General features: G+C 28.4%; 3 protein-coding genes across 10 annotated transcripts; 2 read left to right on the top strand and 1 right to left on the bottom strand.

The window, feature by feature from the left end:
* Nucleotides 1-123: 123 nt before the first annotated feature.
* LOC143144015 (malonyl-CoA decarboxylase, mitochondrial) lies at nucleotides 124-23506 on the bottom strand. 4 transcript variants are annotated; one of them, XM_076305945.1, is made up of 10 exons: nucleotides 3594-3846; nucleotides 3296-3436; nucleotides 3020-3160; nucleotides 2591-2743; nucleotides 2351-2504; nucleotides 2140-2279; nucleotides 1248-1383; nucleotides 970-1182; nucleotides 787-892; nucleotides 125-699 (listed from the first exon to the last, which is right to left on the bottom strand). In XM_076305945.1, the coding sequence occupies exons 1-10, from the start codon at nucleotides 3771-3773 to the stop codon at nucleotides 579-581; spliced, it is 1485 nt and encodes a 494-aa protein (XP_076162060.1). In that variant the 5' UTR covers nucleotides 3774-3846; the 3' UTR covers nucleotides 125-578. The 4 variants fall into 4 exon arrangements, with proteins under 4 accessions (XP_076162062.1, XP_076162060.1, XP_076162061.1 ...); XM_076305946.1 differs by lacking the exon at nucleotides 3594-3846 and adding an exon at nucleotides 23123-23506 and having other exon boundaries at nucleotides 126-699; XM_076305944.1 differs by having other exon boundaries at nucleotides 126-699; nucleotides 3573-3846.
* LOC143144014 (uncharacterized) lies at nucleotides 6276-9417 on the top strand. 2 transcript variants are annotated; one of them, XM_076305943.1, is made up of 7 exons: nucleotides 6276-6560; nucleotides 6665-6828; nucleotides 7387-7543; nucleotides 7623-8183; nucleotides 8259-8549; nucleotides 8653-8928; nucleotides 9273-9417. In XM_076305943.1, exons 1-6 carry the CDS (start codon nucleotides 6503-6505, stop codon nucleotides 8922-8924), a joined length of 1503 nt encoding a protein of 500 aa, XP_076162058.1. In that variant the 5' UTR covers nucleotides 6276-6502; the 3' UTR covers nucleotides 8925-8928; nucleotides 9273-9417. The 2 variants fall into 2 exon arrangements, with proteins under 2 accessions (XP_076162058.1, XP_076162057.1); XM_076305942.1 differs by having other exon boundaries at nucleotides 6277-6560; nucleotides 8653-8888.
* On the top strand, nucleotides 10315-18442 carry Raptor (regulatory associated protein of MTOR complex 1). Of its 4 annotated transcripts, none has more exons than XM_076305939.1 (23): nucleotides 10315-10661; nucleotides 10754-10856; nucleotides 11244-11485; nucleotides 11559-11705; nucleotides 11780-11952; nucleotides 12031-12090; nucleotides 12186-12286; nucleotides 12360-12493; nucleotides 12621-13004; nucleotides 13100-13174; nucleotides 13253-13510; nucleotides 13591-13734; nucleotides 13826-14081; nucleotides 14177-14218; nucleotides 14401-14546; nucleotides 14614-14711; nucleotides 14782-14890; nucleotides 14975-15138; nucleotides 15226-15396; nucleotides 15472-15713; nucleotides 15790-15948; nucleotides 16347-16620; nucleotides 17444-18442. In XM_076305939.1, the coding sequence occupies exons 1-23, from the start codon at nucleotides 10503-10505 to the stop codon at nucleotides 17637-17639; spliced, it is 3837 nt and encodes a 1278-aa protein (XP_076162054.1). In that variant the 5' UTR covers nucleotides 10315-10502; the 3' UTR covers nucleotides 17640-18442. The 4 variants fall into 4 exon arrangements, with proteins under 4 accessions (XP_076162054.1, XP_076162053.1, XP_076162055.1 ...); XM_076305938.1 differs by having other exon boundaries at nucleotides 15784-15948; nucleotides 17444-18441; XM_076305940.1 differs by having other exon boundaries at nucleotides 11244-11473; nucleotides 15784-15948; nucleotides 17444-18441.
* Nucleotides 23507-24752: the final 1246 nt, after the last annotated feature.

Here is a 24752-nt window from a genome sequence, read left to right on the forward strand (position 1 = left end):
AAATGATTTTGATATACAATAACAAAGATTTGAAATGTCTAGATACTTATATATAAAAAGAAATACTTTCTGATGATATTATCATTTATGAAAGTGTTTAGAATCGTTGTAATGTACATAATAAATATAGTAGAAGTTGTAAAGGTAAACAAAATTTTAACAATTAAGTAACTCAAAATTTAGTAGTTCTGTAAATTCTGTATCTATATGATAGTTTCTTGCTTAGCAATTTATAGTAAACTTTTTTTTAAACAACTAACTTTATCTTTTTGTAAAATGGCATTAACTTAATTTCATTTTATTGATAGAAACAGTATAGACAATACATCAACATAGATAACGTGTCTGTTCTTTTTAACCTGTCAGTTTTTGATATTTTAATCGTGCTCCATTTTATATCCCTTATTTTACAAATTGCAAATATTTATTATACTGAATTTCTTAAAATTTACAAATAGTGTGTGGTTTTATTCCATTTCAAATTTGTAATAATAGAGTTGCTTAAAATTACTTTCCCTATGTTACATAATCTTATAGTACACATTATATTCTTCACAAAAAATGATTTTCTTTTCATTTTAAATTTTATTCCACAATTTTTCGTGATGCATAGCAAGATTAATTATATCTTCAGATGCATTTATGAAATAATTCTCAATATAATTTTGACTGTTTTTCTCGCTTTCATTTAAGTAGTATCTAGTAACAAAAGAATAAATTATTAGATACGCAATCATGGAGTGCACTAAATTACTTCATATTTAATTAAAGTAATAATTACATTACCTATAGTTTATCATAATACCACAACTATTTGTGACACCACGTGGTGAAGGATCAGCCAACCAATTTATTCTCCACATAACGGCTCCATTACGAAGATGAAAATTCGCTATTGGAAAAAAGATATTATTTTGACATATGTGTTTAAATAAGACAATTCAAATCAACTTTATATATTCAACACACCAACGTTATTTAAGGTATAATTTCGTCTTTTTTCTCTATATAAATACCATGCACATGCTCGAATTAATGGCTCTTTTAAGATTTTACATAATTCTTTATCATTAGTCCACAATGAATTATTAAATATCTTTTTTAAACTCAGTAAAATATTTTCTTCTTTCAAAATATTTTTTATAAGTCTGCATTCTTCGATTGTAAAGATACAATGTATATCTAGAAAAAAGCATTTAAAATAAAAGTATATTTTTGCTTAGATTATAAAAATAAATTAGAATTACCTTGATTTAATTTTTCAAGGAGCCAGGTTCTAAAATTAGGTATTGGTGACAAAGTAGATAATTCCTGAATCATAGGAAATTCAGATATTACTTCATTTGCTACTTCTTTTATTAGATAATTACCAAGTTCAATACCCTGTAAAAGGAAAAGAGGTATTTTCTTTCTCATCATAGACAACTTACACAAGTTTTCTTATTCTAATTCTTAGACACAGTAATGCTAGGTTTTAAAGCGGAATTTTGTCGAATTCATGGCGGGAAGTCATCTCTTATTGTTTACGTATCTTCAGCACCACTGGCAAATGTATGAATAAAAGCTGATTGGCTACCAAAAGCGTTCTTTCTTGTTCGTCGTATTGAATTTCATTTTCTAATAAAACTTAAAATTTATATATTTTTTATTATATATTCATGACAAGAGTATCACTAGATTGATGAGATTTTTCAATGAAATGAATCCAGACATGACCCTATTTGGATTATTTTTAGTTATATATAAAATAAAACACTTTTAATTCTACAAAATAAAAGAGCACATCTATCTTAGATTAAAGTCATGTTTGGATGAATTTCATTGGAAAAATTTTATCAATTCATTGATATTATCTCATAAAGATATAATAAAAAACTATACAATATTTTATATTGTATCAATGGTTGTCACATTGATATGTATGTGATATTGTTTTAATATTTCAGCTACTTGCTCGTTATTGCCTTATTTCAATCACTTTTGATGTTGTTTCCCATTCATTATTCTCTTTGAACAACCCATTTGAGTTCGACCAATTCTGAGAATAAATTCTCAATTAATTTTAAATTTAAGACAGCTAGTGGACTCAATCTTTTGCCTCGAAGCTCAGAATTATTTGTAATCATACGGTTTATTTACTTTTAATCCTTTTTGTGTAGAAGTTATTGAATAAAATATTGCTGCTTTTATTTTAGATTTGTCTTCTTCCAAGAATGTTACTTCTTTTTTTATACCACCAAGGATTCTGGTCTTCGCTTCTCCAATACCTTTTACACTGTCTTTAAATTGTTTATATGTCGATATAATTTATATTATACATAAAATGTTAATTTTCTATATGATTTTATACCTGGTATTATATCGCATAATGCTGTATGTAACACAACAAGCGGCTCTCTTGGCATAGATGGATGAGTAAAAACATAACATCTCCTATATGGTCCAACTCTTTGTTTTAAATCTAACCAATTTTTGATAGGATGTATTGCTTCATATTCTGAAATCTTAACATTCTTAAGTAGCTATCTAACATGATATATTAATATAAATTAACATTGTTATCTGTCAATTAATTCCAAAAAATGTATACCTTTTCCAATATATCGCACGCACTTTGCCAAGTTATTCTCTCTAAATGCAAAAACCCTACTGAAAACCATAGTAATAATAAATTTTGCAATGTAATATTTAACTGTTGTATTATAACATTGTCATCTGTTTCTTTGGTTTCCAACATTAACTCCTAACAGAAACATTTATATAAAAATAAATAATATAAATCAATTCTTGTTATCAAAAATATGAAAGAAACTCAATTTATACATTTTTATATTAGTTAAAAAATCGCGTATAGAAAATATTATTAACAGACATATTTTAAATGTTTCCATATAAAATATATATATAATTAAATGCAAGGAATGTAATAAATTTTGTTAAACTTAATCAAGTAAAATGTATTTTTAAATTGAATTAGTTATATTAGTAAACAAGATTTTTATTCTTTTAAATTACTTACTAAAATATCTGTTCTTAAATCAACAAGAAATTTTACACCACTTTCAATTCTTCCAATGATGAGAAATAGCCATTGATAATCTGGTATGAGAATATTCTTTAAATTTTGCTCATAAGAAAGCATTCGTCTTTCATTGCTAGGCTAAAATAAAAATTAGTATAATTAAAAAATATTTTTCATTCTTAAAATTAATAAAAACTTAATTGAAAAATAAAGACAGAAATTTTATTCTCATATTCTATAAAAATAAGGTATAGTAATAAATAACATACAAACCTCGGTACAGACTAACTTCTTTGCTATGTTACATATGATATCATGTTGAACGGCATACTTAGTTGCTAATAAATGCAAAATTTGTTGTCTATCCTCTTTTTTACTTTTGCTATATACAATGCATAAAGTACGAGCTTTATTCTGAAAAAATGTAATGTTATTGTATTATGCAAGTCAGACTTTCATATCTGAAAAACTTCAAGAAATAAAAATTAAAACATAATAAGTTGTTCAAATCGGATTATTTTTAAAACTAAATTTGAAATATAATGCTAACCTCAATAATCCAATTACTAACTTTTGTATTTTTATATTTGAAAACTTCTTTCAATTGCCTCTCGAGGAATGTCACGTTTTCACCAACAGTTAATACCTTTTGATCACACCAAAATTTTGTATCTTTTATATTGTACTTTAAAATAAATTTGTTATTATAAGCTGCACCTAAAACCCTCAAATTAATTTTCAAAGATATCATGTTTATTGTAATAAATACGTTAAATAATTAATTTTTTAAAATGATTTTGATAGTCAATTTATAACTTTTTAATTAGTCTTATTCTTTGCCACATCTAAACATGTACTTTTTTTTATAATATAAAAACTAATAAAAAATTATGATAAATAATAACAATTATTGTTCATTTATGTATTGGAGTTTCAAATTAATTGAGCAACTAATAATAAATAGTAATTTGAATTAACTAATTAAGAGTTTAAATCTTTGAACGGATGAATTGTATGCTTATTTTCCTAGTGACTCTTTAATTTTTTGTCATGAATGATGGTGCGAAAATCAAAAGTCAAAAAACTATATTTAGAACAAAAAATAGTTTTAATTCTTGTTTTATATTTTCAGGTATCTTTTGTAATTCATATAATAAATTATTAAAAATGTATGTAATGCGGTGCAAAAAAACTTGTCCATATTACTATACTACACTGGAGTTATTGTAAATTACTTTACATATCTAAACGCATTCTATCAAACGGAAGTTAAAACGCATCTATGTATTAGTGTTGCATGAATAATTTTTTTTATTAACAATAAGTGTAAGAATTATCAAATTTGTAAATAGCAAACTAGATAGAACAAAAGAATTCTATTCATGAAAAGGGCCTCACGATTTAGTATGCCGTTTAGCCCCTATTATCAGTTGTAAGAGACAAGGAGAAGTTTAGTTTATAAAGAGAGAAACAAATGAAAAAGAGGGGGCGTTAACCGTATTGGATGCGTGTCAGCAGTTGACGGCTTTATATTAAAGGGATAAAGGTGGAATGGAAAAAGCTCCCTAAGCTTTGAACCTTATGGTAAATTTTCACGTGGCAGTAACTGTCGTGATAGTGTAGTGGTTGTTTGACTATTTCTATGTAATTGCATATTATACGACATTCGTTACTTTTAGAATGCTTTATAATAAATGAATTTTAATATCTGTTCTTACCAGTTTTGAAATAATAAAGTTTGTTGCTAGAAAATTGAAATTTTTAGATTATTGCTATGACAGTGGTAAAAGTTACAACAGTCCTGATATGTAAATAAGACTGTCACATTGTCACGACATGGGATTTGTTATCGCAACACCGACTGCTATATTTTTATACTTAAAAACTTTTTAGTGCTTAAAAACATTACACCCTTAGGCCTATCGCGGAGTAACTTTCACATTCAGAAGTTTTTAACTTATGAATACGACAGTAGATTATGATACGTAAAATGTGAAATAGTTAATTTCTTCAAAGATTAAGCCGTTATGTTTTCAGAATTAATATTGATATATGTAACTAATATTTCCAATATTTTAATTAATTAACAAACAAATATATTAGATATATTTAATATTCAATGCATGTAAATGTAAAAAGTACATTAGAGTGTACGACATGGCGTAAAATACTTCGAAATGTAAAAAAAATAACACACATTACATTATACTAAGTATGCTGCATACGTGTGCACACACACATGTATGTTTTTAGAAGAACCCATGTAATAGGCTACATAGTGATTGTAGATTATTAATATAAAATTACTTGTCACTGTCCATACATAACAGTTCATACATTTCATAATAAAAATAATTATTCTTATCTCAGTGATGTTTAGTAAAATGACTCGTAATGATATCTATCAACATTAATTCTGAAAAAATAATGCGGTATAGTTCAAAATAATAATTTAACCTTTAAATTAATTACGTATTTTATATATCTTAAAACTACTAATAGTATCGTCATTTCATAGCGATTAAGATAATTTGTTACGTATAAAATTTCTCCGTGAGACAATTAGTGATATGTATATATAACGTTGCGCATCTCATATATTTACATACATAAGTAGATAGTAGATATTGCGCATTATTCGTATAACAAAGGGAAGTTTTATAATAAAGAAAAATTTCAAAATTTTTGGACAGAATAATACTTTAGAACCCTCTGGTCACATTCTAGCTATTCAAAAACATTTATTGTTAATGCTGTTAACACTATTGCATCTAAATGACTAAAAAGATTTCAATGAAACTTTATGTTTAAGTTTTATATTCTCATCTTCATATTTGATTAGATTTTAGGCACCATCAGTCCGCAGATAGTAATGATTATTTGTAATGTATTTGAAGTACACAATGAATAAGATGTCATTTAATTTCTTGCAAAATTTAATTCTTCCTAAGATTTATTTAGAACAACTAAAAAACTACAAAAAACAATTATTACTATTTATGGATTGAATATGCCTAAAATCTAATAAGATGTGGAGATGAGAATATGAAACTTAAGTATAAAGTTTCATTGCAATCCATTCAACCATCCACATACATATGTACATGTTTTTAAACATAAATGACGATTAAATTTCGCTTTAGTAATTTCGAGAATGAGAGAGAAAGCCTTATTTATATTCGTCTTCTTTCTCGCCTTCTCGGAGCTGTCCGAAGTGCCGAGCTCACGAACATGCGTTCAGATAGTGCATAGTGGTAGGGAAATTCAATATGGCGCCGGATAGGTCGGGATGCTTTTCAGCATCAGTGATTGGCCCCCCATGTAGCATGAATCAGTGTGAATTCATGTGAACAGTGTCGAGCCGAGTTCCGCGGGTATATATGTATACGACATACGTATTTAATTGTAGATCGATTGAAAACAAATTCGCAGGGTGTAGATATCTTTAAAAATAAATGTGATTCCTTATCAGTGCACAAAATGCAAATAGTGCATTTTTTTTTGGGTCTTATTTGGTATCTTGTATCTATTTTTCAAGGTATTTTGATTAACTTTTATTCTAATGTTCCTTCAATTTTGTAATTGATATGAACTTAATTTATACTTATTTTCAAAGATTTTATCAATTTCAATGTGTTACAGTTAATGCTGCTGATTATAATATTACATTGTCTCATGATGGCCCTGTAGTATTAGGTGGAACTATTACATTTAAAGTTGATATTTACAAAGAGAATGGTGAAAGACCATCTGGAACTTTTAAGTATACATGGAGAGATAATGCATTACCTCCACATGAATATAATGTTAGTTTCATTATTCTACGTATTATCAAAAGTAGCTAATGTTACTAAATTAAAATGTCGTAAATATAAAAATATAAAAAGTCAATTTTCTCCTGATGGAATAGTTTAATAGTTTAAGAATATTTTTATATATTTTTAATAACAAAAAGCTATATTTGTTAAAATTTGTGATATTTTGTTCAAATCATTATGTAAAATTAGAAACATTTAGTACATTACCATTATTATGGTTTACTTTTAATAAGCACTTTAAGAATGCATTTTAAGTTCAAAGTTTCAATCATCAATAATTAATATTGTCTAGATAGAAATTTTAATGTAAATCACCAATGACACTTGTAGTACTCAATGTATTAATATAAAAAGCATTTGATTAATATTAGATAATTATATTACTGATATATGTTATATGATTCATCATTTATTTTCTATTAAACATAATGTTTCTTGAATAATAATTTTTTATATTTATACATTTGTATATAAATCGTTTTTAAAGTTTCATACATTTTAAAGTCTTTTCATTTTTTATGGTATACATGTCTTGCTCTTTTACAGTCAGAAGAAACATCAAATACGACAACATATTGGAGTGTAAATTATCCACGTAAAAATTATAGTGTTGGTATGTACGAAGTTGAAGTATTTGTTAGTAAATGGTTTTCATTGTGGTGGGTAGTAGTTACAAGTGATCGCTCTAGATTTTATGTTACTGGTAAGTTAAAAGATTAATAAACTGTTTTATATTCATTTTTATATATATTATATATTATTTTAATGGTATATTTCTGCAGAATTTCTTCATGGTGATATTGAAATTATACAATCTAATAAAACATTAGAAAGTACATATGTTTCTTCTGCATCTGAAGCAAATGTGACAATACATATACGTGAAGGAGACATGGATTTTTTGACAAAAGCTACTACAACATCCACTTATTGGTTTATAGATTGCAAATATTATGGTCAAATGGATAATTTGAACTTTCTTTACAATTTCACAAACTCTGACACATCACATATTGTGGAAGCTTTAGTAATTGCATCGTGGGATCCCCCAACAACTATTTCTCCTCTTATAACAACTGTTCCACTTGTTACAACTGTACCAAATACTACAATATCAAATAATATTACAGAAGGGGTGATAACTACTATAATGCCTAATAGTAATGTGTCTCTAAAACCAATATTAACGAGTGTACCGACACCTATAACCCTTAATACTGCACCAAATACTACTATGGCCAACATAAATATTCCTTTACCCTATGTCTGTTCAAATACCTCAATAATTCCTCTAGATCCTAATAAAACTTATGGACACTTTACCAAAAAAATTGATGTTCGTGGTGAGTAATGCATTATATGACTTCACAATGTATATTTGACAGAAATTATAATATTTTATATTTTACAAATTGTAGCACCTATAATGAATATAACGGTCGAGGGTACGAATTGGATTCAACCTTGGGATATGTTATCACTTAATGTAACTTGTAAAGGTTCAGGACCTTTTCATAAGTGCCTTTATTACCATCGAGGAAAATATAACATTACTGGAAATGAAACATGTGAAAGTGGAATTCACCTTCAATCTTGTAATTTTTCTATCATTCATTATTTCCTGGAGCCCAGTGTATACACAATATTAGTTATATTGAAAAATGATGTCAGCAAACAAGTCTATCCTTTAACAATAAATATTTATAAAGGTATATGTTAATACAAATATCAATAATAGTATTAATTTTTATTTTATTATGAAATTTAAATGATTGTTTTTTGTAACAACTTTATGTTTATTACATTTTACAGTGCTGATAAAACCACAATTGTCGGTAATAGTTGTACCCGTTTCTTGTTCACTTGCTGCTATAGTACTTATTGTTTTTGGGATTGCATATTATGTACAAAGCAAAGCAAGATTTACGGTAGAAGTTGCAGACTTTGACTTTGGTCAGAATAATCCAGAGATGGAGTATAAAACATTTACAGAACGCTTGCGAGGTTCATTCAATAATGCTATAAGACCAGGAAACAATCGGATAAGTGTACGCCTGCCCTATTATGGCAGCATGAATCACTAACAAAGTACAGATTGTGCAAACTACATAGTGTTTGATTGCTATTTGCAATTTTCATTGCATGTTGCAAGGCATTATATTATTCATTCTTACTTCTTTAACATATTTATTAATGTATACTGACTCTCTTCATTTTATTTTCATGCATTGATTTCTTAATTGCTTTTTCAATTTCATACTAGGTTGAACAATTTCGTTCATTTTATTTCATTTATATGTTGTTTATTTGCATTTTATCTATAGAAATATTTGTAAATAGTATGCTTCTTGTTTTTTGCATTAAGGTACATTATTGTTATAATAGTAATTTTATGAAAGTAATTAACTTAGATTTTATCAATTTCTTTTCAGGGTTATAAACATCTTAGTAATCCTGAAACTCTTCAGTAATTTTCAAAGAAAAAGAGGAAATTAAATTATTGAATAAACATTTTAAGAATTATAGCAAATGCAGAAAAATTAAAACAAGAAATAAATAAAATAAGTTACAAGATGGTTTAATGAATTATATTCTACAGTATTTTTAGGTACCAAATAATTTAATTTGAAAATTAATTTAATTATATAACTCATTGTATGATTATTTCAAATAATTTAGGAACGAAATCATGATTGTACATAGAACACGTAAAAATAATATATATACATATTTCATTCATTTATATATAGGCTGTGAATATTGCACGCAGCGGAACATTAATGTTGCCCTTGAAATTTTGAGAATGTGAAATCTAGATGTTTTTTTTTCAGGATTCTATCTTTGTAAAATTTTAAAAAGTGCGCACTTTGTATTCATAATGCGTTAAATTTTTTATAATTGTGTTTACAAATTATTTAATTCTTATATTGCTAAATAAGTATCTGTATATAATCATATAAATATATAAATTATTCATTTCAAAAATTTGATAAATTAGAAAAGTACGTAAATGCTTATGAGTGGTAGGATTGTGTAATTTTACTGTATGTATGCACACAACGTGTGCACGCCTACATAAATACGTATATAGTATTAAATGTGAATAGAAGATTCTTTAGAAATCTTTGATATAAGTTATTTAGATAAAACATATTACAAAGATCAAAGAATATATGATTTTTATATTTATGATTTCAAAGATTTAGTTATAAAGTAGTTTGTTAAACAGCATTTAACGAATAAAATCATTTAACAAATAAATATGTTCTTGTAAAAGGTGATCTTGTTATTTTTTATTATTTATTTATACTGTTTACTTATTTATAATTGTAACAAAATCCAGAAGAAAATTTAAAAATTGAAATATAATACAGACAGTATGTGGCCCCATCTGGATACTATTGTTACGACCAAATGATCTTTATCCACGCGTTGTTGAGAGTTTATTGGTAACGTCGTCAGAGATGTAAGATGGCGGCCGATGAAGTAAACTTACAAAACTGTACTCTGTTAAAATACGTTTGTGCATTTCTTGGGTATTGAATATTGTCAGTTGATAGTTCGAATTAATGTTTATATAATATTGGTGTGGGATTTTTCGGAGCTGAAGCGTGTCTTTCATAAGATCACAGCAGAAACTTTTCCCGAGTCACGGGCGTACAATGTCAGTAACTGCTTCAAAGCCATGCCACGAGGAAGAGAATTCGAGATTGACAGAGGAGGACGATTGGGAAATGCAACTTGCATTTTGTAAGCCACGGCACACGGCAACAATTGAGGGTGTGAACTGTATTACACAAACGTGGAGAATGAAAGAACGGGTTTGTTTTTTCTTTTTCTCCTTGGTGGTTGCAATTTGAAAAATTACGTATTTGAGTCTATACGATGGGTTTCTAAATTAATATTTTTTTAGATGAAAACTGTGAGTGTGGCGTTAGTTTTGTGTTTAAACGTTGGCGTTGATCCACCGGACATTGTCAAGACACAACCTTGCGCTCGTCTCGAATGTTGGATCGGTATTTATTCTGCTTTATTTACATCCTCACAATTCCCGCTGCCATTATCATTATGTAATGCAATTTTGAGGTTATACATGTGTATGACAACAGTTTCCAAATGAATGCCATCTCAGCAGATAACTGCTAGATGGCGCTCGATTTATGATTTGTTTAAATAGTATGCATTTTACTTTTATTTTTTTTTTTATTTCATATTACTAATAGTACATACTGTTTTCTGTAACTGTACAATCTTGCAATTTTACAAAACATAAATAAAATTAGTTACATTCAAAATTTTGTTACATCAGTAAATATTTTTGCCATTATTTTAAAAAATCTGTTTTATAGTTTTTACATAAGTGAGATAGAATTGAGAAAACTGTATCTTTTTTAATCTTACAGATCCTTTATCAGTGAGCCCACAAAAAGCTTTGGAAACTATAGGTTCTAATTTACAGAAACAATATGAACGATGGCAACCTAGAGCTCGTTATAAACAGAGTTTAGATCCTACAGTTGAAGAAGTTAAGAAGTTATGTACTTCTTTAAGGCGAAATGCAAAAGAAGAAAGAGTTTTGTTTCATTATAATGGGCATGGTGTTCCTAAACCCACTAGTAATGGTGAAATATGGGTATTTAATAGTGTTAGTTAAACTATCGACTTTCTTTAATCAATAGTTTGATGGGGATATTCTTAACATTAAGTTACTATTACAGACATATACGCAATACATTCCTTTGTCCGTATACGATTTACAGACATGGATGGGTGCCCCTAGCATCTATGTATATGATTGTTCCAATGCAGGTATTATTGTAGAGTCTTTTCAACAATTTGCAGATCAACATGAGAAAGAATATGAGGTACAAAAATTCTACTAGTACTTTGACTAAAAGTAAAGTTTATGAGTAAATATATTGTAAATGTTATTTTACAGATAGGAAAGCAAGATCGTGCAAGTGGAGTTGCAGGTACCACAGTGCCATCTTACAAAAATTGTATTCAGCTGGCAGCATGTGCAGCTAATCAGATTTTACCTATGAATCCAGACTTACCTGCAGACATATTCACATCATGCCTTACAACTCCAATAAAAATTGCATTGCGATGGTGAGATAAAAGAGTAAGACATATTGAGAGAAATTTATTCTTTCAAATGAAATTAATTTTATTTTTATTTATGTACAGGTTTGTAATGCAAAATACATCGAAATTAGTACCAAAAATATCATTAGACTTAATTGACAAGTAAGAGTGTTTTATGTATTTGTAGTAACTGTACATTTAATAATTTTTTTTCACAAAATGAATCAATTACATAAGTTATGGTACATAAATTTCAGAATTCCAGGACAATTGGCTGACAGAAGAACAATGCTAGGAGAACTTAATTGGATATTTACAGCAATTACTGACACAATAGCATGGAATACCTTGCCAAGAGGTAAGCTGATATTATATAATTATTTGTAGCATATAATAAAAAATGATGTATAATAAATATAATTATTTTGTAGATTTATTCCAGAGATTATTTAGACAAGATTTATTAGTTGCTAGTTTGTTCAGAAATTTTTTACTTGCTGAGAGAATACTTCGATCATATGATTGTACTCCAGTTTCTTGTCCAAAACTACCACCTACTTATCAGGTAAATATTGCTGAGTGATATTTTTTAACACTGAAATTTACAATTAGGAATTTATGGATATATGTTTTATCTTATATGTACCATTATTATTCATCATTAATGTATTTATATTTTTCTGTGAATTTAGCATCCTATGTGGCAAGCATGGGACTTGGCACTTGATCTTTGTTTAGCACAATTACCATCTATTCTTGAAAATAAAGATCAATTTGTTCACTCCCCTTTTTTTGAGGAGCAACTGACAGCCTTCCAAGTATGGCTTATACTAGGTTCTAAAGATCGTAACCCTCCAGAACAACTGCCAATAGTACTTCAAGTCTTATTAAGTCAAGTTCACAGACTAAGAGCATTGGAATTATTAGGACGCTTTCTTGACCTTGGTCCATGGGCTGTGAACTTGGCTCTTAGTGTAGGCATTTTTCCATATGTTTTGAAGTTACTTCAAAGTAATGCTAGGGAACTACGTCCATTACTCGTTTTTATTTGGGCAAAAATTCTTGCAGTTGACAGTGTAAGTTTCAATATTAGACATTTGGACATTTTTAAGATCTTGTTTTGTAACATTTTCAATTATCTATGCTAATCGTTTACACATTTCAATTACAGACTTGTCAAGCAGATCTGGTACGAGATGGAGGGCATAAGTATTTTTTATCTGTCCTTCAGGATACTTCTGTGCCGGTATTGTCATATTTTATTCTACTAGTCCAGTTTTTGAAAATCTAAATTTTTGTGTCATTTTTTTTTATTCTGTATTAGAGTGAACACAGAACATTAGCAGCATTTGTTTTGGCCAGTATTGTAAATGACTATCGACAAGGTCAAGTAGCTGCTAATCATGGTAGCCTCGTTTCAATTTGTCTGGAGCAACTTGGGGATTCAAATGCTTTATTACGTCAGTGGCTTTGTTTATGTCTTGCAAGGCTTTGGCATAATTATGACAAAGCAAGGTGGTGCGGAGTTCGAGATATTGCTCATGAGAAGCTGTTTACCTTATTACAGGATTCAGTTCCCGAGGTAGAAAATATGTGTAATTTATTTATTTAATTTACTGGTATTTATATCAAATGGTAATAATATATTATATAATTGGATAGGTTCGAGCAGCTAGCGTTTATGCTTTAGGCACATTTATAAATAGTGTAACAACACGAAGCGAACATGCAAATAATATTGATCAAATTATTGCTATAACACTCATTAATACCGTTTCTCATGATATGTGCCCTTTAGTTAGAAAAGTATGTAAGTCTATTATATAATATAATGCTATATCACCTTTATTATAGATTCAATTATTTTAATACACAGTAAATATGAATTATTTTACAGGAATTAGTAGTAGCACTTCAATGGATGGTTTTACACTTTGAAAATTCCTTTGTAACTTTAGCTTTGGCTGAAGAAAACAGTCGAAAAGACCTTGTTGTGGAAACATTATCACCATTTAGTGGAATGAGGCGCATTAGTTCTAGGGATAGATTAAAAATGCTTTCTCCTAACAATACATTCAGTGTAGACAGTACAGATGGATTTGGCCAGGATCGTATTAAAAGAGTGTCGTCGTCGTCATCTATTAGTAGTTTAGGTAAGTAATAAAATATGTTACGCCTAGCTAGAGTTACAAGCTTTACTGTCAGATTTTGGATAACAATTCCTTATATTGTTTCATTCATGTGCCAGGAAATAATTGGGAGTTCGTGAGGAAACCTTGCGAGTCACTTGGTAATAATGATTGGAAATTCCATTGCATGTTCGTACATAGTTCATCCTTCATTTTTAGATTTTGTAATCTTTTATTTTTAGCTAATTTCACTCTTTTATTATCTAGAAGCACATTATCGTAAAGTTCAAACATTTTAAATATTTGATAAAAAATGTAATGAATTATGATTTATTGATTATAGGACACAGTTCTCTTGGAAATTTGCCAAGTCTTTCCTATGGTAGTGTATATATGAAATTGTGGCATGGATTATGTAGTCTTGATAATGATCCTCATCCTGCAGTTGCTTCAATGTCCCAGAAAGTCACCAATCATATTCGAAATCAGGTAAATGTGTTGTGTTGTTTTATGTTAAAAGTTTTTTTTATAAAAATATTACATGTTTTCATTATAGGTTAAAGAATCTTCTACACCTAAAGAAGGGATTGAAACAAAAATATCTTCATCATTATCTCTTCCACCATCTCCCTCGAATCGTACAACTTATTTAAGGTCAGTTAATCTTTTAATAATTTTATACAATTCACAAGATTTGTACTTGATTTATTTGTTTGTACTAAAGCAATAACAAAGGAGAATCACCACCTACAATAAGTTCTGGAACAGATTTACTACGTTCTTCAAGAGTACCATCACATAGTAATCGTTCAAGGAAACCAATTCCTAATACAGTAAGAATGATCATTTAAAAGTAATAAAACCTTTTTTTTATGATACTTATTAGAATTTTGATATTATTTTATTATCAAAATAAGATATCAGAGGAAGCAGATGAAGTTGCAGGAATTAAAACACCATTAACAACTTCACAATTTGTTGAATGGAGTTGTGCGCAATTTGCTCAGCCTGTTAGTCTAGAAAGTGAAGCCGAATCAACAAATGATATGGAAAGCAGAGCTCATTACGAAAGAGAGTGGCGGTAAGCACTAACAGTGTAACAAAATCTTGCATAGAAATTTTATATTATTGCTTAAAGAAAAAAAATGTTACAATTTTAAATGTTTAGTTACTTAAGAAATAGAAGACAAAGACGTGAGGCAAAGGAAGAACAACTACGAGCAGTACAAAGTAAAGTAGAATCGCAAGTATTTCATGCAAGATGTCCACATTCCCCCGAAGTTTTAACATTTCATCCTTTTGAACCTCATTTGGCTGTAGCATTAAAAGATTTCTTTGGGTATATGTTTTGATATTTTAAAGTACTAATTCTGTTGTATATGAGGCTGTATTTAACATTATTGTTTGTCTGCAGAGTATGGGATTGTCAAACTGGTGCAAAGTTAACTTACTGTGCAAGTCGAGGAAGTAAAATGTCACGTATTACAGCTCTTGAGTTTATCAATGCTCATGATGTAACTTTATTAATGACTGGATCTGATGATGGTTCAGTTAGAGTATGGAAAAATTACAGTAGTACATTGAGCCGTGATCCAATTTTACTTACTGCTTGGCAGGCATTAGCTGATATACAACCAGTGACAAAAACTACAACTGGTGTGTATATATTTTCTCAACCAAAAAACTGTAATTCATAATTATTTACGTTAATTAAAATTGTTTGTAGCAACAGCTGGATTAGTTACAAAATGGGAGCAAAAATCCCTTACTTTAGCTGTCACAGGTGATGTGCGTATAGTCAGACTTTGGGATGCAGAGACAGAGTTAAAAAAACAAGATATACCGACAGGTGCTGATTGTTGTGCTACATGCATTGACGTTGATGGCGTAGGTTAGTTATTTATATTTCACAATTGTAAGTTAAATATAAAATTATTATATTTGTTTTATTAATACTGAAGTACTTATACCTGAGTACATTTTGCAAAGAAATATATCTTGAAGGAAAGTGTGTAATTATATGTTGACTAAGTACAAAGTTTTTTGTATTCGATTATTTATATTGTACTGAAATTAAACATGTTAATGTTAATGTTATATAATAGTGAGAGATATTAATGATTAATACCCACATATGACTGTACAATTTTCTATAATTGTTTACATACTGATTATAATTTATGAAGTGTTGATACAAAAAAATGTGTAACTTTATAAAATCTGGAGAAATAAGGTATAATAGGAATAAATATTTTTTTTTTTTCTTTTTTTTTTTGAAAATATGTACAGGTGCAATGATGACAGTGGGTTGTGGTGACGGTTCCGTTCGCTTATTTGATAGAAGATTACCTCCATTAGAATCAAAAGTTATGATTTGGAGGGAACATACAGCATGGGTATTAGGCACATCTTTTCGAAAATCTACACCACAGTTATTTACTGGATCATCATCAGGAGATATTAGAATATTTGACCTTAGAAAAAATTCTTCTGTAAACACAGTACAAATAACACAAGGTATTACAGCATTGGCAGCACATGAAGTGGCTGATATCTTTGCTTGGTAAGTTTTGTATGTATTGTTATAATTCATTTGATTATCATGTTCTACTTCTCTAAATTCTATAAATAACTTGGAAACTTTAAAAAATTTTGTTATGTTATTAATATTTTTTTGCAATATCGATTGTCTATTAGATAAAATGAAACAATATGATAAAAAGGAAATGTCACATTTTGGGTACATAAGAACATGATTGTTTAAAAACAAGTACTGTTTATGAATTTATGACATATTCATATAAAATATGAGTTGTTGTGAACATTGACCTCTTTAGTTTTCAAATTATACAAATTTTTAATTATGACATAAGTTTTTATATGTATATTGGAAAATAAATTTAGTACTTTATCTTTTTTTTTTAACTAAAATACTAACGTTCTTATTTCTTTTTATATCTTTGATACATTTATGATACATTTTTCTCACATATTTTATAACTTAATAATCTTCTGACATAAAATGCGATGACATAAAAAATGTATATGCATTAGCCTATCTTATTGGAATATGTTTGATGTTGTGTTGTTAAGTAATCTTAATTTTATATTCATTAAAATTATTAAAGGATTTGATAATAAATCAAGTAATGAATATATTCATGGATAAAATACTTTTAATTCCAATTTTTGTTTGAAGCAGTACATTTATTTATGTTATATATAATTAAAAATAAAAAGAAGTCGTCAATGAAGGGGGTAGTATTGCTAATGGTGACATTTACTTTATATAATTTTATGGCATATTTTTTTGCATGTCAAAAGAACATTTTTTATGTAGTAATGTGTCTGTTTAATATTATTTATTGTTTATATTCATATTTCAGTGGATCGACGAATCATTGTATAAGTCTTTATAACACAGAGGGTAAACATTTAAATACAATAAAATTTCACGAAGGATTTATGGCTACTCGTATTAGTCCTGTAAGTTGTTTAAGTTTTCATCCTTATCGTGTAATTTTAGCAGCTGGATGCGTAGACAACACTATTACAGCATATGCATCTGAATCACGTAGATGACTAATAGAGATGGAATTATTGTAAAATTATTTTCCTAAATACTTATACATCCATCGTACTTGATATCTTGGGCATATTAGTCAGTAAGAAAAATGTCAAGAACAAGACGTTGGAGTTATTTCAAAATCAGAATGTGAATTCTTATTTTTCAATAATGTATGTTTTCTACTGCGTTTTACTTCTTTATATAAAGATTATTTTCCAACGATTAGTTTGGGTAAAGGAATTAATTATAGCTTTTGTGATCAAGAAATCTGTGAATAGAGTAACCAAAGTCTCTCGAGACGACCAAAGAAAAGCTTGATACCCCTGTATATGCAGGGATAATATAATTTTTTTAAACACAGTTGAGATTTGGTATTCTTAAAAATAATGATGCATAATGTATGCAGATGTGATGCAACGAAAAAAATATGAATGTTCGTACGAATGTGTTTAATATTTAATAAAGTTTGTAATATATGCAAGGAAGTAACCTTGATGACTGTGCCATGCAAAATTGGCATCAACTGGACTAGAGGACGGTTTTTTTCTTTGTTCTAGTGGTAAAGAATTCTATTATTTTTATCTATTAATCAATGTTTTCTTTAACTGGTATTTTTATTTTTTAATGCCCTTAAATTCTAATAAAGAGTTACAAAATTTCTATATATCATGACAAGTACAATATAATAAAACTGAGAAAACAAGATATAAGAACAATATATTTAAATAATTTAACTATATTATTTTAGTTATCACTTAGTGCAATAAATCATGACAAATAAATGGCAGTAAAAAATTTAAATTAATAACTCAATAAGGCAACTACAATAAATACATTATTTCTGTATTAACTTCTATATTATTTTTAATTTCGTCATCATTAAATTTTTCATTGCAATTTTAGAATGTTTTTTGTAAATGTTAAATATCATTTATTTTTACCCGTGGCGGTATTTTTTGTTAAATGGTATTAATGTTATTTTTAAGTGATATTTTGTACATTGTTTTCCACGAATTGTGAAAATTTGTATCATATTAAAACCCGAGAGTTGATAGAAAATGCCTTCTCAATGACAAATGATTGAAATGAATGATTAAATACAGTATGTAATTCATATTCAACCATTGATTCAGTATCTTATTCAGAAGGTATTTTACGAAATAATATTTGTACGTTGTATGTGTGTATATTGTTACTGCGAATTATTTATCGCTATTACACTTGTTTTACAACATTATCGCTACTACACTTCTTATATAAACTGATAATACGGACATAAACTAAATTGCATAAATAATTAATTAATAAGAAAATTAGGTAACTGATCGAAAAACAAATATGTAAATATATATGCGTATAGAATATCGAATGGAACGTTAGAGAAACCACTATGTGCAGATAAATTTATCTCCTCATATTATACAATAGTTTTGTTATTGACGCTAACGTTGGGAGATACGATGAAAGATGTAGATTACTATAACACTCAGAATGGATGAAACAACGTTTTCTTGATGCGGATGTGTGCATAAGATGTTCCAAAAGTTAAATTTAATAATATTGAGCTATAAATACAGAATTCTGTAAAACAAAATTAGAATTGCATTATAAATACAATGTTTATTTGAATGTTGATAGAAAAAATTTTTACTCATGTATGTAGAAGCTTACATGTAAGTTTAGCAATTCCCTTTTAAAATGAAATTTACGAAGTCCCGTATTTTTGTTTTTCGAATATAAGGCTTTTGGGACATCTTATATTTACGATTTGATGCTAATTTCAGTAGATGCGTCGATTGTACTTAAATGTTCAAATCAACATTAATTGTAAAAAATATGAATGCTTATAACTATTTCTGTATATACTATTTACAGCAACATCGTCGTTGCTGTTGTTAATAATAATTATTGGAAATGCCGAGTGTTAAGAAAGCAATTTGAAAGGGGCAAATTTGATGTATTATTTTGCACTGTACCCTTCATTGTATATGATCGTCTAATAATAAATATGACAACCATGTTATGCAAGTGTAGATTCATAAGTGGTGGCCTTTATTATTTTAAATTGATCAAACAAAAATTAACTTTTATAATTCTTTTTATAAATGCCTTTATATTCTGTTGACTGTTTCTCTGTCAGATGAGCATTAAATAAATAATAGAAGTAATTAATTCTATAAATGTTAAGAATGATAATTATCTTGTATCAAATAGAAAATTAGTCAATACATTCACTATCTCTATAAGCAGAAATGAGCAATACTTGAACCTTCAGAGAATTTATGAGCCTCTTGAGTTAAAGCCGTCCGATTTCACATGTGGATCAGGGATTCCCCAATGAAAATTATTCTGACTCACATGTGGGTTAGTAAGTTGGTAAATGTGTAAAATATAATACAAATTGCCTTTTCGTTGTTTTGGAAAATGTATTAAGATTTGTATGAAATCAAGTTTAATATAAAGAGCAAAATCATGTTGCATAACGTAATAGTATCATAAAATTTACTTCTATTTTATCATTCGGGATATTTTATTTTTATATCAGTCATTTATAATGATATATAAAGGTAAATATATTTATTAAATTTTAATGCTCTTTTTAAGTAAGCATTTTCTTGTTTCTTTCTGATGCAAAAAGTAATTATTGTTTACATTTAGTTTTTAAAATATAATTTTATTATAAGAAACATTGAATTGTGTGCTTTAATGAGCACGAAGTTATGACTTACGTGAACATTAGGTTGCTCTTATTACGGACATTTTAATAAGAACTAAAGCACAAAGAGAATATCTACCCATTGAGAGCTCGCGAGTTCAGATTGGCGCAAGCTTTGTAACGTAGAGGAGACACGATTATCGAGCGGTAGTTTTTTGCCTTTTTCTTGCCAAAGACAAGAACAAAATGGAATGATAGCAAGTTTAAAAGATTGAAAGCGAGCGAGGCACGGTATAAAGTATTAATGTTTGGTCCGTCTTGTACCGTTTCTTGCTCGCTTTCAGTTTAGTCCTGATTAGTTTTCATTCTACCTCGCTCTCAACTTTGTATAGACCAAATCGAGCCCTTAACCACTTAAATTGGAATAATGTGTCTCGCATGTGACTGCTACTTCGGATTTAAAATGAATTGCACGTGTCCTACACATGGTCAGACCTAGTTAAATAGATGCTTATGGTTCACGTAGTCCTCGATTAAATTAAACTCCAATTTAAGTGCTTATAACAAATAGATACTCTAATAGGTATATGATTATCACTTATTCTGAATTAAAAATTATAATTATAGTATTTATTTATTAAAAGCTGATTTGCTCAATACGCTGAGAGTTCGATGCTCTCGCATTGCATACGAAAGATGGAGTATTGGAGTGAGACAAAATACTTTAATCTTCGGTTTCAAGGCGGAATTTTATCTTCGGATTCATTTTATTCGCGAAGTCATTCCCACTATTGTTTATGTGCTTAACGGAAAAGATCCGTCGATTCAAGGGTTCGTGATAAATATATACATATAATATCTACATATATGCCGATAAAAGCCAGTTGACCATCGAAAGTGTCCTTTCGTACAGTTTTTAATGAAACTTAAAAATTTATATTTTTTATTATATAGCGTGTTTGGTGGTACAACTGGAAAGGGAATCTGAGTTAGGTTAAGTTGCTATTATCATTACTACATGAAAAAAATAAGTCGAAAATATAGACTAGTATGAACTTAACTGTATCTCGATATAACGGATTGCGCTGTAAATTACTGTCTCGGCTCAAATTTGTGTTTATAAACAATCTAAATGACATAAATTGCTAGTACCATTTTACTTTTCTTGACACAAATAAGTCGAAAATATATCTATCAGTTTTTTAATACGTCTATGAATAGCAATCTATCAGAACTAATTATTACAGGGATCGAAATTTCAATCATCGACATTCAGACAGGCGAGTCATTCAAAGAGTAGAACAAAAATGCTCGCCGAATATAGTTCGTTTGAACTATTATGTCAACATGTTGGTCGTCGACGACAAGTTAACATAAATGTTGAGAAATAAATATTACAGTACGCACCGGAAGATCTTGGAATAAACAGAAGAAATCATTTTTTACAGTACAATTAAGATTGCATTGGTACCACATTACTAGGGTACAAAGATTTTTAACTCGTGATTACACTTTGCGAAAGATATTTTGTCATTTGTTGCTTCAACAATATGCCAACGGTGCAGAATTTTTAATGAAAAATTTATGAACATAATTAAAAGGGATATGTTCAATGACCATAATATGTATGCAATGTTCGTAACATTGTTGGCAATTTGAAAACCCAATTTTTTTTCTTCAAATGCATTTTCAAGTAAGATGGAATATGAAAATTTTGACTGGCATAACTAGACGTTGAATTACTAGTTTCTACTTTTTTACTGGAAATTTAACATGAGCAATATATTTGAATTTGTTACAAAACAAATTGCCTAAATTATTAGGTGTATTTCTGAAAATAAAAAAAAGTTTAATTAATCTAAGACAAAAACATATAAGCTTTTAGGTGCTTAACTTATATCTTATTATGTGATTTACATTACATTATGTAATGTTGCAAAATAATTTCAATGGAGATTAAAACTGTATTAATGAAAAAAGAAAAAAAATCCTGTTTCATAGTATATTTTTGATTATTCCATACAATAAACATACACCTGAGCTGAGGCAATAATTTGCAGCAAGATTCGTCAAATTGAGATATGCACGCTTACCAAGTGAATATTTAAGATTAATTTTCTCAAAATCAAGTATATGAAAAAATGTTATTCTATATTTTCGACTTATTTTTCATGTAGAATAATTTCCTTATTGATTGTACCACCAGTTACCGAACATTCTATATATTTATGACACAGGTATCAATGAACTGGTGAAATTTTCCCAATGAAAATAAATTCGAATGTGATACATTTTGGATTATTTTTAATCCTTAACTATGGATGCTAAGTCTAACAGACTCCACATGAAAATTTCTTAATATTTAAAGAAAAACATAGTTTTCTTTTCATAATTTTTTATTTCTCACGTACGTAACTGTGAAATATTTTCTAATAAAGGTTTGTAATACATGTAATGTCTCATTCCTATATAATAATTATTATCATATTAATTTTATAAATATTTAATAACAATGTTTTTATCAGAGTCTGACAGATTCCATGTCCGTGTTTATAGTTAAGGATTAATTATGTATAAAATAATATACTTGAATTCTGAAAGTATGCATGCCTTCGATTAAGTTCATGTTTCAATTTATGTAATTCCACAAAAAAACCCACTGATGATATTCTTTTATATAAAGATATAAAATTTTATGTAGTATTGATGGTTGTGTGTGCAACATTGTTTTAAAGTTTCAACCACTTGTTCATTGTTACTCTATCTTGCTCGCTCTCGGCATTGTGTTTCATTTACTGTCCTCCTCGAGTAGACAATTCTGAAAACAAATTGTTGACTAACCTTGAATTCGAAGTAATCGATGGATTTAATTTCTTGTTCTGAAAATTTCGTTCCTTTGAATCGGAAATAATGAAGAAGGTGGCGAAGTTTTAGCATCTAGGTTAAATTGTACTCTTTACAATTCTAAGTTCAAAATAAATTGTAAATACTTATTATTTTTCTCTTCCTGTTTTGTTTATAATCGAGGTGCCCGTATCAATAGGCAACCCGATGTTTGCACAAGTGACAACCTCACGTTTGTAAGGTGTAATAAAACTCAACGTTTGTAATAAATATATCTTAAAAATTAAGAGAGAGCGATAATTGTTTTTTACACAAAGAACATACTCTGTTCAACATATTTTAAGGCTGATGAAATCGGTGAAATAGGCTATTGTAAATAATTGCAAGAATAGTAAAGGATACCCATCGAAGATTAGTCTGGTTTTAGTTGAATTTTATAAATATGTATCACGCAATGGATTTTGAACAAAAAAAGACTAATTTGCGTAAATTGTTTCATAATTTATCAGTTATATTCTTGTTCGATGTTTCTTGTATAAAATTCGAGTTACGATTAAAGTTACTGAACGAAACTGTTTCAATCAATGATTACCTGTACTCACCAATAGATCGCAGCACAATCCATTTTGACCTAATATTTTTTCGAACCACAACCAATTTTCGTGTAAAGGGTGAACTGTTTAAATAGGTATATCTATTGTTCATTCGTTGATCACGGATATATGAGAACGTTGTTCAGAACAAAGTGACATCTGTTCGAGGATATTTATAGCGATAGAAAAACATTTACCTCGATATCATTTTTTGTAAATATTTCAAGATAATCGATGTTTCTTATTTTATATATGTTTTAATAATTTGTTGATGCCAGGATGGAAGAATATTGCTGGTGACCGTGGTATCCATTCTTACTTGAATCTTTTCTCATGTTTTAATTTCATCTAATTTTGATTTTTATTACGACTCACCAATGATGGTCGTTTATTCGTCTAATAACCATACCGTAGTAGTCTGGTTTTATTTAAAAAATTCAAAATCAATCGCATCTCTTATTTTCCACAAAACGTACGATCTGGTTTTGTCTAATCTACGGGTTGTTCGTCTTGTACGTTTTGGACAATCGTTTCGTTCGCAAACAAGTAAGCGTAAACGTTAATTCCCTAAGGCGTTTGTCCAATTTAGAGTTTCAAGAGTTAAGTGACATTCGAGTTTTTTTTTTTTAATTTTTGGACCTATTAATTTCAAACAATTGATTTTTTTATAGAAAATATGTTATAACTGTTGTCGTATGCACGAATTGTTGAAAATACCGATTTGTTTAAGAACGGTAGTCTTGTTTGTTTAGAGCAATAAAAACTCTATAAACGCAACGATAGAGGAGGTTATTATGAATATAGAATTTAAATTTCAAATAAATCGGAGAAATAGTTTCTGAGAAAAGTTGCTCTAGAACAATGGTTGCAACTAGAAAAATGGTTCACTAGTTTGAAAATATTGGTTTCGGGAGAGAAACGCGTTCAATGTTACAATATTGGTTATTCGACGACTAATGATCAAATTCGCCAACTTTCCACATTTCATCTGCTTCGAAGCAAAGAAATAGTGAGGTCTGCTAGACCTCAAAAGA

This window comes from Ptiloglossa arizonensis, chromosome 3 (assembly GCF_051014685.1).
Source record: "Ptiloglossa arizonensis isolate GNS036 chromosome 3, iyPtiAriz1_principal, whole genome shotgun sequence".
NCBI classification, from domain to species: Eukaryota; Metazoa; Arthropoda; class Insecta; order Hymenoptera; family Colletidae; genus Ptiloglossa; species Ptiloglossa arizonensis.